Here is a 15,697-nt window from a genome sequence, read left to right as displayed (position 1 = left end):
GGGCCGCCTGCCGTTCGCTAGCAGTGCCTGCCTCGGGTCCCCTGGGGGGAGCGGCAGCACGCGTCCTGGAATGCAGGCCAGCCGTCGACCTTCCTCCCTCCATTCCTGGATAGGCGAAGTGGAAAGCTATGGGCATCATGGAGAAAATAAAAGAAAATGGCACCGACGGTAGGAAGAACCAGTGTTTGGACCAATTACTCAGGGGGCTACTTCCGCCATGAACTTGACGTAACCAAGGACTTCCTCAACCAAGGTTGGCTCCTGTCAAAGCTTATCTTCTCGCAAGCCTGCATTCCCCGTCCTCACTGAGTTCATATTTGAGCAGGCACTTTTCTTCCCAGCTACAGATGACCGCTCATGACCACACTGAACAATATTAATTCTCTTTGTCTCCTGCCAAAAAGGCTAAAGCAATTACAGGCCCTGATATGAAACACAGATGTTAATACGTTTGGAAAAATAGGTTCCTATAGGCGAGCACAGGTCCAAGTATGAAGTGCTTTTGGAATTAAAGCACTGGATCGAGTTATATAGCCAGCCCCCAATGCTAACGCCCATTCTCCCCAAATTCACCCCAGTGCAGGGAACCCGGGGCCACGGCACACACATTTCCCCTACTTTCAGACGAGAAGCAATCCACCCTTGGGTACCCGCTGACACATAAGCTCTAAATAATATAATTATAATCATCGCAGGAGAACTTCCCTAAGATCGAAAAGTATTATAATTACAGGCAATTTTCACTTTTTGGAAATTGGGCTCAGATGCTGGAGAAAGACTGAAAACAAGGTGTTCTCGGGTTTCAGTTCTTCGGAGAGAACACGTGGGAAGGTTTGCTGGGGTGGACCGGCCCAAGTCTGGAGGCACTGGGAGAGCGAGAGGCAGGGACCAGGGCTTCTTGGCCGGCACTCGCTGGGCCCACGGGGACGTGCCACCCTCGTCCTCAGGCCAGGCGCCACCGAGGGGCCGGAAACGCCTCCAGAAAACATGGCCTGTCAGCTGAGGAAGCCCACGCCCCAGAAGCCCAGACCCTCCTCCTAGCCATTCATGCACGTGTTTCACTAAGTGCCTACTGTGTGCCAGTCTCCCGGGACCTAGGGTACGTCAGCACTGTGGGCACGAGCTGGACAGGTCTTTTTTCTGCTTCGGTTTCCTTGTGTGAAAAATATGATTCCCTACCATGCGCTGACTTCTAGGAATGCCGAGAAGGGAAAGGAAGATGTGTACCCGCCAGCCAAGGACGACAGACAGATGAGTCTGGGGAAAGATGGGTGCCAGCTTCCTTTTTTTAAGCCCTAGTATGGTCCCATGCCTCGGTTTCCCTGTCTGTAAAGCGCAGTTGGGTGACGGTACCTCCCTTGGGGGCTGTGAGTTAAGGACTAAGGCGCGTCCGTTGCATCGTAAGTGCTGATACGATGCCCTTCTCGTCATCACCCTTCGCGGTTCAGAGTCGTGGCGTCAGGACAGAGGGGCCGAAGATTACGTGGTGAGTTTCGGAGGCGACAGCCAAAGCAGTCGAGATGTAAAAGGAGCAGCCCTTTCCCACAGGCAGATCCGCGAGGGGACCACCCCACGGGGCCCTGCTCACCTTGACCTTCATAGTCAAGCGTAACGTCCGTGTGGGGTGACGGGAATAAAACGGACGCACAGGAAGTGTCTCATAGATGCTCCCTGGTGTCACCATCTGCATCCCCTGCTCCCAGAAGGACACCTAGACTCCCATCCGCTCACCTTGGGGAACCCTAGGCGCCACTCTCTGGCCGTGTCTGTGGGAGGCAGGACAGGCGTCTTCATCCCTATTAAATGGGTGACACGACTCGTCCAAGGTCCCTCAGATCCTCAAAGGGACAGGGCAGAGCAGGAAGCAAGTCATCCCTGGGGAGCTTTAAAAATTCTCAGTGCCAAGGTGATACTGGGGCCATTACATCAGAATTCTGAGGTGGGCTCCGGCACCCAAAACTTTACTTATTACCTGGTTTCGAATTCCACCTCTAGTACGTGCTCCATCCACAAAATGGGAGAACATAGCCTTCTGGAGGTCATTATGAGAAATAAGACAGCGTGCGTGAACTCGCTAAGCACCGGCCTGACCCCTCACGGGCACTCAGCAAATGGGAGCTGTCCCATGGACTCGCTCCCCCCACCATCACCCGGATGCCCCCTGCGAAGCCGGGCTTGGGACGGATTATGGAAGGAAATAAAAGGCACAAAGATCAAAAAGCCCACCAAGGCCCACCAGATGGCCTCAGCCCGCAGGACAGGAAGCCAAGGGGCCACTTGGCTCTGGGATGCTGAGCAGGGCAGGCCGACCGCGCTGCGACCAGCACTAGCTGGACCGAACAGAGAGGACAGTATCTTTGGGTGCAGGCTTTCCCAGCGTGATCTCCCTAGACGCGGGAGAGGACCCCAAGGGGTCTGGGGCCCTTCACTCCTGCTCAAGCAGCTCCGAGCTGGGGTGTGGAGTGGGTGCTGGACAAAGGCAGCAGGAAGAAGCATGGGGCGTCCTCGACCAGGATGCCGTCCTCCGACCTTCCGGGGCCGGCCCGCCATGCCCCGGCAGCCACTGCTCCTGCCTTGCTCTTGGAACGGCTACCGGGGAGCCGAACCGGAAACGCCTGAGCTCACGCCCTGGGGCTGAGGCGTTGTGGTGAGAGACGGAAGCCAGGACACATGGAACCAGGCAGGTAGGCCTTCAGGAGCAGCAAGAAGGCCCTGGAAGCTTCCAGAAGATGCCAGAGCCAGGGCCCGCAGGGATCTGCACCCTCGGCCAGCCACTTCCTGTGCCACAGGGACTGCAGGAAAAGCCCGAGTGGGCCTCACACTGTGAACCGCGGCCTGGGACTCACCGTCGCCCTGTGAGACCCAAGGGAGGAGCACCTGGCGCTGTCACGGCCAAGATCGTGACCTCGGTTCGAGTGCCCGCTCTGCCACTTTCTGGCCACATGATCTCAGGGAGGTTACTTCCCCTGAGAAGTCTCTACACCTGTGAACGGGGAAGACAAGTCTTCGTAGGATAACGCCCAAGGTGCACCCCAAGGGGCAGCGCCCGGCACACCAGACGGTGCCGGGCGGGGCACGTGCTCTGGAGGGTGATTGGGTCCCTCATGCTCACAGTGACTGAGGTCAGAAAAGGCCAGAGTCTTGTGATCAAGTCTTTCGTCTTGACACGATGACAGGAAAGGTCTGATGACCCATCGCCTGGGGCCCCTTGGGGTGTGAGACTGTGATACTCTCCCACTGAGATGCCCTCTACACAGAGCACCCAAGCACCTTCCTGCCAGTTTCCAGAGAGCCCATCCCTGGGGTGGGTGAGAAACGCAGAAGCTCAAGCGCCACCCAGCCAGCTGGCTCTGAATTGCATTTCACGTGACCCCAGGAGGGCTGAGGACTCTGCTGAAGGAAGCATCCTTCTCGGAGGAAAAGGTTCGGCCTGCGGCAGGTGTGTGTGCTCCTGGTTGGCTGGGGAGACCAGCAATGCTCCCCCTTGCAGGGAGCTGGGAACCTGGGGAGACCTGGGAGACGTGGGGAGACCTGGGGAGACCTGGGGAGGGCCGCGAGGAGGCTGCGGGTGACCGAGCCCCGACTGGGCATCGCGGGGGCATGAGGCTTGCCTCCTCCCTCCTTGCCACCTGCAGGCTGCCTTGGGCTGAAGGGGGCTGAAAAGCTGTCCCCCTTGGCCCATCGCGGGGAGAGCTCTCTCTGCGTCAGAGTGACTCAGGCTGAAGCTGATCCAGTCTTGGTCCAGGAGACCACTGTGAGGTCACCTCCCGGCAGCCGAGGTCTCTGAGATGGACCAAGGGACATTTTCCCTCCAGCTGCCAACACCATCAGGTCCGGGTGATGACTGACACCCTTCGAGAAGGTTCCGCGGCCCCCCAAGGGGTATCTCACAGAGCGCCCACGTGGCCTATGGATAGGGCAGCACTGCAGGGAACGAGCTTGGGACCCGCGTGGGGAGGGGGGCGGGGAGGATGGGAAATGCCCAGTCTAGTTTCCGCAAGCGAAACCAGTTAACTGGTGCGATCTCCAGCCCCAAACACCCCCACCTTCAGCTGGAACCGGCGTCTGAACTAATGGAGACAGAAGTGAGTCCAGCTCTGGGAAGCCAGGCCTCAGCTGGTTGGGCCCTGGGCCTGGGGTCCGGAAAAGGAAGGCGAGACTCTGATCCCTTAGCCCATCCCCCTCTCCCCGCCCAGCAAGGCTACTGGAGCCAAGGCCACTGACCCCAGACCTGCCTCTCAGCCCCCACCTGCCCCCAGCCTGCTGAGGGTGGCTCTAGCACGCCCCTCCAGCTGTCTGAGGCCCCGCTGCAAGCAGGGCCCGAGGGCCATGGAGGGCATCCAGCTCGGCTCATTATTGGAATCTAATCTGGATTCCGAGAGATCAAGAGGACTCATGGAAAGTGGCTGTCACAAGGGGAGAGACGCTGAGGCCAACCGAGCAGGCTAATCCCCGGCACCCCCAGGGCTTTTCTGGAGCTCAAGGCGAAGCTCACCAGAGAGCCAGATGTCCCAGCTCCACACAGCTGGGCGGCCGGCAGCAATGAGGCCCCGGCTCCCTTAGAGGGAGCAGGCTGGCCACACGGCAGGGCGACGGGGCGGGATGTGGGCATCTCTCCGCGAATCAGCCCATCCGCAGGCCTCGGCTTAGAACAAAATGCACGGGCCCAGGCCGAGGAAAAGCAAACGTGGGGCTCCAACTCCGCTCAAGCAAGCTCAGGCCCTCGTCCCCACCGAAGAGCAGCTACGAGAGGTAGCGGGGCGGGAGCTCTGCATTCCCTGTGATGGTGACGGTGACAGTGGTGATGGTGACGGTGACGGTGGTGACGGTGATACTAACGAGTAAAACTTTACTGAGCACTTAACTATGTTCGAAGGATGCTGACCTCCTTCATCCTCACCATAATCCTGGGAGGTAGATGTAACCATGTGGAAACCGAGGCTCCAAGATGTTACTAGTTCCCAAGGCCACATTGGTACACAGCGTTGGGACCCAAACCCACATGCTTAATAGCTGGGTTATGCTACCTGGGGAATTACTTAAAACGATCGTCTTGCTTCTGGATTAAACACCACTCGGGGAAAAGAAACCCCGATAACTTAAAAAATGTTTTGAACCTTTTAACTTCTGGAGAATGAGGGACCTGCTTCCTTCTGCAGGTGCAGAAAGGAGATTAGGGGTCTAAGGAGAGGAGCTGCTGCCGCTTCCCGCCGTGTCTCGCTCGAGCTCTTGCCCCACCTTATCCGCTGCACCTATCGGCACACCTCCTCTGAACGTGAACTTGGGTCTGGTTACTGCTACCCCTGCACGGAACACAACAGGCGCTCAGACATTTGCTGCTGAGGGACTTGGCCTCCCAGCAAGACAAAAGACCCCGGAGGCAGGACCCCAAAGCTAGGCCAGGCACCCCAGAGATCACCTGTGGCCGAGCTGCTCATTGGGGTCAACCTGTTATGCCCGCCCTGGCCACCGGCCGGGGAGCTGTGGACAGCTGTCCTGCCCATCCCTCTTCCAACCACAGTGACTCAGGCCCTGGGGCCTCCAGATCCACCGTAAGGATCTAAGACAGGGTAGAGGAGGCAGCCACCTCAAACCATGACCGGACCAGGTGCCACAGTATCAGCAGGCTGACACAGGCAGGAAGGTGAGCAGCTGCTGGCGGCCTGGCGGGGAAGCCAAGGCCCTTGTTTCATCCGAGTGAAGACGAGGTGGCTCCTCCTGCCCCACCTGCGGGCTCGCTGGCTCACCCCTGCCTTGGGCCTTGAGTTCTCCTGAGACGCCCTCTGCCCCCCAACGCCGAATCCTTGTCATCCAAATGTCTCCACTCAACCGGGCCATCTGCAACCACCCAGTGACCGTACCAGGCCTGACGGTCTACTTGCTTGCTTGCCTGTTTGTCACCTGTCCTCCTCACGCCCTGGTACGGGTCGAACTGCACCCTCATAAAGATATGCTCAAGTCCTACCCTTGGAACCTCACTTGGAAATAGGGTCTTTGCAGATGCAATTCAGGAAGATGAGGTCACCCTGGAGTAGGGTGGGCCCCTCATCCAAGGTGGCTGGTTTCCTTACAAGAAAAGAGAGGCACCCCGAGGGAATGCAGGTTTCAGGAGTGGCCCTGCCAACACGCCGATGTCAGACTTCTGGCCTCCAGGACTGTGAGAGGATACATTCCTGTTGTTTTAAGCCCCCCAGTTCGTGGCCCCTTGTTAAGGCAGCCCCTGGGAACCAGTACACCCCTCAAGAAGCATTTTGGACAGGTCCCTGCCCTCTGGACCCGAGCTGGCTGGCTCCTGAAAGCCAGTCCAGAGGCCAGTGCCTGGCACAGAATAGAATAAACGAAGCACTCAGCTCCCACCTGTGTCTCCAAATGCGGCGGCCTCTGACCTCGATAAGGGGGCACCATGCCTGTCACAGGGTCTCCGGTGTCCTTCCTAGTGTGTGGAGCAGAGCAGGTGTGCACAGGAGGTGTGGGACCAGGGGGCGGGGGCGCCCCTTACATTGGGAGCAGCACCCGAGAACGCTGGCAGTCCTGAAGCAAGCTCCCACTCACTGGATGAGGGCCGGGCCTGGCAGCATCCCAGCCGGCCCCAGAGACCGCCAGCCAGCAAGGGGAACACGCTCCTGCATGGGGAACTCGTAGGAAGAGCTGCACAGGTGACACTAGCCAGCCCTTCCAGTTCTGTCCAGCCAAAACCACTTGGGGCAGCTCCTGAGGTTAAACCTCCCTGGGGAGATTTCTGAGGCAGGTTTGGGGAACCTGCCAGGAGGCCTGGGCGTGAGCAGGGCTCAGGGCTGACACGAGTGGGCGACTGACGAATAGCCTCTGGGTACCGGCCTCACCCCCAATTACTCTGCCGTCATGAGGAAAGTCAAACATATGTTCTTTCTTGTTCAAGAGTCCCAAGGGATTTGTCAGAGGACAGAACAAATATTTGTTACCCCCTAAGAAGAAATTCGATGCTTCTTCTTGTAACTGGGCTTGGGGCCAGGGCACAGCCCACCCCAGGTAACTGGGGCACCTGAGTACCTTCGGTAAGATTTGGGGGTGACTGCCAAGGCTGTCTGCTGCCTGCCCCACACCACACCCACTTTCCAGTACCACAGGCAGTGCATTCATGGGGGTGGGGGGGGGCTCCAAAATGCAAATCTAACCCACACTGAAGTAACATTTGTTGCTGACCAGACATACAAAGACCAGAGCAGTCTGAGAAGAGACCGTGCTGGCGAGCGCATGGGGAAACAGGCCTTCTCTTACGTGGCTGGTAGGACCATAAATCGATGACCTCCACAGAGAGCAGTTCAGCAAAATCTATCAGTCACCGATGTGCGCGCCCTCTGACCCCACAGTTCTATTTCTGGAACTATATCTGACTGATAGACATGTACGAGTGTGAAATAATATGTCGACAAAGTTATCCCTCCCGCACCCCACCTCCCCAAGCCCCAACCCCCACTCCAGCCCGTGCCCTCTGCAGTGCAGAGAAATGGAGAGCTTGTCGTGCGCCGCAGGAAACGGGTTATACGCCCTGCGGCACGACCCCCAGGGCGGAAGCTGTGTGGTCATTAGAACAAGGACACTCCGTGGGACCTGGCCGGGTGGGATGGTCAGGGTTCACTGTCACGTGATGAAGGCAAGGAGCAGGAGAGAGCACATGATGCGGCGCCGGTTGTGAAAATACACAGACGCACGCAGACACCTGCTGACCGAGGAGACTCAGCAATGGAGGCAGCGGCCACCTAACGGACGGGGCGCTGGGGCCCGGAGGTGGAAGAAGCCTCAATTTTCACTGTGCTTGCTTCTCTCTGTTTGACGTGTTATACTACGAATGGGTCTCACCTATTCAAAAATAAATTATTAAAAGAAATATTTTTTGTGTGTCTGGGCTCAGGTTCTAATTTGTCCACTTTCCCTCGAGATCAGGGGTCCCCAACCCCTGGGTTGCAGACCGGGCCGCAGAGCAGGAGGTGAGCGGTGGTCCAGCCGCATGTGCAGCCGCTCCCCAGTGCTAGCGTCACTGCCTCAGCTCCGCCTCGGGTCACGAGGCATTAGATTCTCCTAGGAGCCCCCGGTCCCTGGTGCCTTGGTGGGAACCGCTGCTCTAGATAGTCTCACGTGAGACTTTTGATTCTATTCATTCTCCCCGTTTCACAGATGAGTCGCCACCTTAGATAGCGACTGTGAACACGCACTAATGGCTGTAAGACGTCAGAGACACTGAAGAGAAGTTTGGTTTCCTTGGTATTTAAAATGACCCCCCAAATGGCAGTGCTTTGCAAATGAGGTGGTGATGGTTCCTATATCCCCATTGTGGCAACGGCTTCCAGTTCAGACTGAAGATGCCAGCACTGCCCATTAGAAAGAGGTGCCCACCCACCTTTCTTCCACTTATCACCAAGGAATGGTATGGGTGGGGGGCAATGAAAGTCGTCTGGACACCTGAGACTCCCAGAACCCCAGCCACTGGGCAGCACAACCTCGGCCATGACCACCTCGGGGCTGTAGAGTGGTCCAGCCCATTACTTAGACTTCTCAGAGGACCTTGGAACTAAAGGGTCTCAAGAAATTAAAAGTCTTTCAACACAAGCTTTTGGTTCCTGACTTGACTTTTGGAAGGTCGAGAGTTCTCTGCCTGTTTATTTTTGGTTCGGGGTCTTATCCCTGACACTATCACAAATGGCCACTTTGGCTGGTCGCCCGCCAGCACGTGCTGGGTTTCAGTGTGATGAATGGGAGGGAGGCAGGCCTTCGAAACTGCTTCTCCCTCTTCCCCATGGCCCTCCTTCCATGCCCCTGAACACACGCGGAAGCGGCCGTGACTGTCCCTGCCCCTCTGGCTGTCGCCCCTTCTTCCTCTGTCACTGGAGGGAACTCGGCACCCCTCCCAGGCACCAGCGCAGCACCCACCTGCCCAAGTGCTCCTGCAGCACCTGGTAAACGCTGATCCGGAACGTCTCGTTGTCGAAGCGCTCCCGGATGTAGTCCTTGTAGATCCGGAATTCGGCCGCGGTCACCGCTTCCCCTTCCGGGATCTTGGAAAGATCGAACCGGAACTCCCGATGGTGGTAGCGTGGGTGGAAAAACTCTTTGTCGTGCTCCACTGGAGAGAGAAAAACACACACCGGCACCAAAAGCTCATTAGTAACTGGGTTTCGCTCTCCCGGCTCCGAGTTCAAGCATCTGGCCTAAGCTAGATAGAGACGGGCCCACCGCCAGCGACCCCTGGTGTAACTGCCCTTTACGTGCTGACCTGCTGCAGACTAGAGCGTCACAGACTTAGACCCTGTGGTCACCAGGAACGACTCTGCAGTCGACCTGCTGGGAAGAGCTGGGCACTGACCACGGCCATCCCAGAGGCCCTGGACAGACTCGGGTTACAAGAGCCCTGGCCTGGGTTCGAATCCAGCTAGCTGTGTGGCCTGGACGAGGTCTCAAGGAAGCCGTCTGGACCTCAGTTTCCCCATCGGAAAGCAGGGACGATAATTCTCCTTCATTTGTCGTTGTTAGAGTTAAGTGATCTAATTCATGTAAGCAGCTTAACCCCTGGTAGGGTTAGGTAACCATGAGCCATTGTTAGCAAATGTCCACGTTCCTCTGTCTACCGGGGATCCTCCGGCCCTGTGCTCAGCCTTGGCTGCATGTGAAAGTCGCCGGGGGAGCTCTGAGAAAATGCTGGTGCCCGGGCCTGGCGTACGTGGACTGACTAGCCCTCTGGGCCCTGTCTGTAGCGTTTGCCGATTTCCATCTCGGCAGATCACAGCTTCTCAACGTGAAGTCACTGAAGATGGAGGTGGGGAGCTCGTCGCATGGCGGGCCCCAGCACCCTGCTGGTCTCACCCACTCTGAACCAAGTAATCAGTGTCTTTGGGGAGGGGGTTCCGAAACCTGTACTTTTTAAAACACCCTAGATGTTTCTAACAGCCTCCAGGGTTTACAACCAGAGCCTTAGACTAAAAGCAGAAAAAGAGATGGGTGTGGGGGCCTTTGAAAAATGACGTCAGGACAAAACAAGGCCAAGGTCCCCAGCACATCTCTCTTGTGCTAGCAGTGAGACCAGACTAAGGTATTAACCCATGTCACAGATGATAAACACCAAGGTGGGTATAAGCCCAAGAACAGCGTGTCTAGGGAGGGACCTCTGGACCAGAACAGAACAGGGATGAAGCTGGGAGTCATCAGATGCCGGAAGGGTGCAGAACGTCCAAGCTCAGGAGTGTCTGCAGCACCTGCAGATACCTTTCATCTCCCGGGAGACACAGCCCCATCTGTACTTCCTGCCTGGGGGTGGGGAACCAGCTTGGCCAGAAGAGAGGAGAAACATGACCAGCGAGCGTCGGCCCCGAAGCGCTCAGGCTGGGTTGGGGCCGCCGCGCCGAAAGCAGGATGGGAGCGCCTTTAGGAAGGCCACCTGAAGGCCACCTGAAGGCCACCTGAAGGCCCTTCCTACAGGTCTCCATTTTAAATGAGAAATCCACTTTAAACCTTAATGATAGTTCTAAAAGGCACTGGTGCGAAGGCAGGGGGCATCGAGGGATTATCCACCCATCAGGCTGCTCCTACTGGAGACCAGAGGACTCTGGCTGGGCACAGGGGTGGCCCTGCCTCTGGTCCACAGCCACAGGAGTCCTGGGCTACCTGTGGAAAGCTAGCCAGAGGAAGGACTCTCTAGAAACCATCCCACGGCCCCCCAGGATTGCAGCCATCCTCACACACTCCCCGCTTTATACCCACAAGGCGGACTTGTCTTCTGACACGATCTAAGGAAAAGGAAAGGCCCCACCCTGATTTATGAAGCTGTGTGTGCGGGAGGGGGTCTTTGTGGCAGCTTCAAGGATGCACAGATGCCTGGGGATCAGGTGAGCCGCAGGTGGGGACCCCAGGGTGAGAGGCACGGCAAGCAGCCTCGACACAGACACGTTAAATGCCCCGGGCCCATCCCTCGCCACCCTTCCGGTTCATTCAACCCCGCATGTTGGTCGGGGATGCACCTGACACTGACGAAGTGCTGAGCGGCCTGTCCCGGCCGCAACCCCAGCCCCACCCCCGCCAGAAACCTTCACCGCGCATCTCGGCGGCGACGCCGACAGCTCGGAAGGAGCACCTTGGCTGCTCGCTGCAACGTTTCACGGCAATATAGCATAAGTTTGCTATGCACACACACCAGATGGGTGCCGCTCGGCGAGTTTGACAGAGCGAACCCACCCACGGAACCTTCTCCCAGACGGAGTAGAACATGCCAGTGCCCCCCGCCCCTGCCTCCCCCAACCTCCCTGACGATGGGCTGGTTGCTGAACATGCTACCAGGGAACGACACGGCGCGTTCTTCTGCGCCCGGCTTCTCTCCCTCGGCCGTGCCCCGTGACCATCTGCATCACTGAGGATGTTCGCTCGTCCTCACGGCTGTGTGACAGTCCCGTCCGGCTGCACCGTCATTCACGTATCCCTTCTACAGTTCACGGGCCTTTGGGCGGTTCGCAATCCGGGGCTTTTCGAGCGGTGCTGCTAATGGACATTTGGGCTCCCGCGTTTTGGCGAATCTGGGGAGGCATTCCGAGAGGTGGGAAAGTGCATGTTCAGATTCAGTCATGTTGCCAAGCTGTTCTCCCAGAGTATTGTGCCAGGGAGAGTTTCAAAAGTGTGCCGGGAGGAGAGGACAAGTCCGTCTGGGAAGGAGATGGGCACAGTCAGGGGACGATTCGTCTCTTCCTCAAGGGCTTTTCTGCAGGGGCTGGGAGGGGGCGGTGAGGGCAGCAACTCCTGGAGAGTCTCCTGCAACCCGGTGAGTGGTCAGTGCACCCACCCAGCTCACCCCCAGCCCCCACTGAGGGAGCTTCCAGTGCCCACGCTGCCCCCCAGCCCCACCGACCCACCCAATCCGAGGTCACCAAAGGCCATCCCTTAACCACGTGGAAAGGACACCTTGCTGGACCTCCAGGTACCAGGTCTCAGCACCTGGCTGTTCCTCCCTCGCAGACCTCGCCTTCCTGTGGCTCCATCACTGTGACTCTGGGTCGCCCTGGCCACTGCTTGAAACCTTCCCTTAGAAATTCCCATTTAAGGGTTAACACGGGGCTGTGGAACATCAGCAGAGCGTGCCACAGGCCAGTCTCCCACCCCCGGCTGACAGATTACACAGACAGTCTCTGTTCCCCTCCCCAGCAGAGCCAAGCCTCCGGAGGCCAGAAACGTCCCTTGAGGTTCGCGATGCTCCAGCATCAGCGAAGGGCACTGCTCGTGTGACCGTGCATAGGCGCCTCGGCACGATGCTTGGAACAGTGTGACTCTGACACACCTCGGTGTCCCTGCTCCCAGCAGCGGACAGAGCGCTTCTCAAACAGCTCCTGCTGGCCACACAGCAAGTGAGCAGGGAACGGGGGTTTGGAACCCTGGTTTGTGATGAAAGTGGGTGAAGAACCCAGAAGTGACAAAAAGCATGTTTACTTAGTGCTTGCTCTGTGACGGGTCCCACGCTAAGCACTCTGGGTCACCATCTGATGAACCCTGGTGAGGCGGAATTGACCTCATTTTACAGATGAGGAAACCGAGGCTCAGGGGGTCAGGCAACTTGCCCAAGGTCACAATTAGGTGAGTGGCCGAACTCTGCAACTCAACGCTCTTGACCCTGACACCCTCCGGAGCCAGGTGGCCTAAGTTCCACTCTCAGCTGTACCACTTACCAGCCGTGTGGCCTTAGTCATCTTACTCAACCTCTGTGTGCGTCCCCTTCCTCCGGGAAAGTCACGACGGCCCTTTCTCACAGATTTGTCGCGAAGGTTTATAGGCGCTGGCACTTACGTCAGAGCCTGGCAAACGGAAAGCAGTTCGCGTTCACCGTGGCTGCAGGGCCTCTCAACGACCTAGGAGAACCCAGGAGAAAGACAGTCGGTAGAGAAGGGACACTATGTGCGTGCGGCTGTTGGCGTTAGCTAAGATAACTTTATTTGCAAAGAAAAAGCGCAACAGATCAAACGATAAAGATACTTTGAATAAGCATGACGTGAATACAGGTGTAATCACTGAAGTCACGCCCGGTGAAGAAGAGACGCGATACATCATCACACACATGAAGTTTACTGTAATCGGTGTGTATACCATGTTTTTAACCTATAAGATTAAAGGTGTCTTAACTGTTAAGACACTTAAGATATCAGATGGTTAAGATAAAAGGGTTAAATAGTTTCTTTTTTTTAAAGGGCTCTTCCGGATGGCTTTCTGAGTGAATTTCCTTCGTTAATTATTTTAAGACGATGAGAGGCACGAACCGTGTCGCCATTCTGTTCTCCCTGAAACCCACATCATCGTATGTTCTAAAACTAATTTCGTAATTTATCAAAGAAAGAATAGTCATTGGTAAAAAGAGCAGTGAATAATTCAAGGTCCAAACCAAGTTCCAAGTCTCGCCTTCCCCAGGTTTCCTGTGGGAGCCGGTCCACAGCACGGGGTCTACACCAGCTCCTTCTCAGGGGTCAAGACCCTGATTAATCGTCACCACTGAAGTAGGTGGAAGCGTGTACGAACTTTTAGGAAGAAAACACATCTTTACACCGCCTTCTTAAGTTGCTGTAGTTGATTACTCAAGACTTGGACTTTAGAATACACACGTAGCGTTGATATCAGTCTGGCCCATGAAGGAAAGCTTCCTGAAGGAACTCAAGGCCTGGAAATCCAGCCTTTTCTCTGGGCCCGTAAAATCCCACACCTGCTGGCTGTGGGAGCTGGCCGGCGTTAACAAAGACTTTCATCTTTAAAAGAGCACAGGGCCCAAATCCCTGAGACCGAATGATAAGTTTAAAGAAAACGGATTCCCGAAAACACCATCTTGACGGCGACCAGCCCTGTGACTGTCCCCAAGCTAGTGTCACCTTTTATAAAAGCCTGAAATAATAACCCTAAAGCTGGCCCTGGAGTGGGGGGATTCTGGGCTGCAGGGTGTCAAGGAAGGGTAGAGGCGGGTGGGGATGGGAAGCTACACACCGAGCGTCCCCTCTCATGACCCTCTGGCATTCAGGGGTGACCGCTGCCCCACATACAAGTCCAGCCTGCGCCCCAGTTCTTCCAACCTGTGAGTTATGTGGAGACCCTTCAAACAAGTCCCCTTTAAGCTAGAGTCAGGTCACTGCATTTGCAAGCGAGGCAGTTCTGAGCAAAGCAATCGGGGGCCCACGGCACACATGCCCGGAAACGGACAGGCAGGAAACACGCCCAACGAGTCGTTATCTCCAGGTGACCACTTGCCATGAAAGCTGCTTTATTTAGACTTGGATAACTTCCAAGTACGAGATGACCCCCTGACCGAGCTCTGTAGGAACGGGGACAATGACTATCTCAATCATGAACTCCAGTGTCCGGCAGAGCCTGCATTTAGTAGGGCTCCATAATTCTACTGGGTTGAATAGTGTAATTCCTGTCTAGCTTCAAATAAGCTATCGTATCCATAATATACTTAAAGCAAAGCACACAGATCGTAAGTGGTCATGACGCTCAGTGAGCTTTCTCAAGGTAAACACGCCCAGAGCAGGACGCAGCACATTCATTACTAGCACCGAGGACATTCTCGCAAGGCCCCCTCCCAAACGCCAGCCCCCTCCTCCCCAAAGGTGATTGCTGGGTCAGAGGGCTGAGTGACCTCAGCGTTAGTGTATGTGCCTCGCTGCTTCCATGTCAAGAATTTGGGGGTAACAAGGTACAGGGCCAAATGAGACATCGTCTCTAAAGAAATAGTTCATTTTAGTTTATTTTAGCAAATCCCAGTGTGTTTGTTTAGGTACGAGGGAGGAGGAGTTCCTCACAGGAAAGCTGTCGAATGGAGTCTTAGGGAAGAATGGGGGCTGACCAGCCCCAGTGGGCAGGGAAGGCCACTGCGGGTGGGGGGACAGCAGGTCTGAAGGCCTGACGGACGAGCAACAGAGCATGCTGGTGAGCGGCAAGAAGTCTGTAAGGGATGGCACGGAAAAGGCAAGCTAGCTCCTCACTGGGAAGGTTCTTGAATGCCATGCCAAGGGGTCAACCGCCGGCCCCATCGACCATGACTGCTTTGGCTCATCGTCCTGCTGGATGGTGCCTTGATCAAATCTGTTTCAGGAGGACTGGCTACACTGTGGCTGGTGGCCAGTAAGGGGCGAGAACAGAGACTGAGCTCCCAGGGAGGTCTATTCCAGAGATGACACGTATCCAGCATCTGTACCACTAAATGGTTACAACGTTGTGTCACCTTGGTACTCAGGCGGCCACGACCAGTCCCAGCTGCCAGAGAATGACTGTATTTTTCATCCGTGGTATGGACTGCAGGGAGATGGAATGGACAGGAAGCGAAGCTAGAGGAGTGGACAGAAGTCAGCAGGTGACCGAGCACGTGCACTGGAAGAGGACCGGAGAAGGGCTGGCCCTGGCCAGCTAGAAACGCCTGGCAGGCAGTAATGCCACCGGCAGGTACAGACACAGAGGAACAGCTCTGCGGGCCAAGCAGGAGAGGAGAAAACACAGGTCACCGCAGACAGGTTAGACCTGAGGTGACCTGTGAGAAACCCAAGTGGAAAATTCGCCTGCACCGTTGAGAAGAGAGGTCCGAAACACTGGCCAGAAAGTTCGATTTGGGGGCTGCCGAACTGGGTTTATGAATAAAGTTTTGCGGGAAAAATGCACATACGATGAGAAAGACACGCACAGCCTCGGATTGCACGGGAGATGGAGAACATGG

The 15,697-nt window shown here is 56.3% G+C and overlaps 1 protein-coding gene across 1 annotated transcript in view; it reads right to left on the bottom strand.

Annotated features, from left to right (window-relative positions):
* BMP7 (bone morphogenetic protein 7) overlaps nt 1-15,697 on the bottom strand; it is a gene marked incomplete at its 5' end in the record, with an annotated part of 81,139 nt that overhangs the window by 41,989 nt on the left and 23,453 nt on the right. The window contains one exon of the mRNA XM_011370182.2: nt 8,908-9,100. Coding sequence (XP_011368484.1) covers nt 8,908-9,100 — 193 coding nt within the window. The remainder of the gene's footprint in view (nt 1-8,907; nt 9,101-15,697) is intronic.

This window comes from Pteropus vampyrus, unplaced genomic scaffold (genome assembly GCF_000151845.1).
Source record: "Pteropus vampyrus isolate Shadow unplaced genomic scaffold, Pvam_2.0 Scaffold162, whole genome shotgun sequence".
In the NCBI taxonomy this organism is placed as follows: Eukaryota; Metazoa; Chordata; class Mammalia; order Chiroptera; family Pteropodidae; genus Pteropus; species Pteropus vampyrus.
This window is presented reverse-complemented; position numbering and strand designations above follow the sequence as displayed.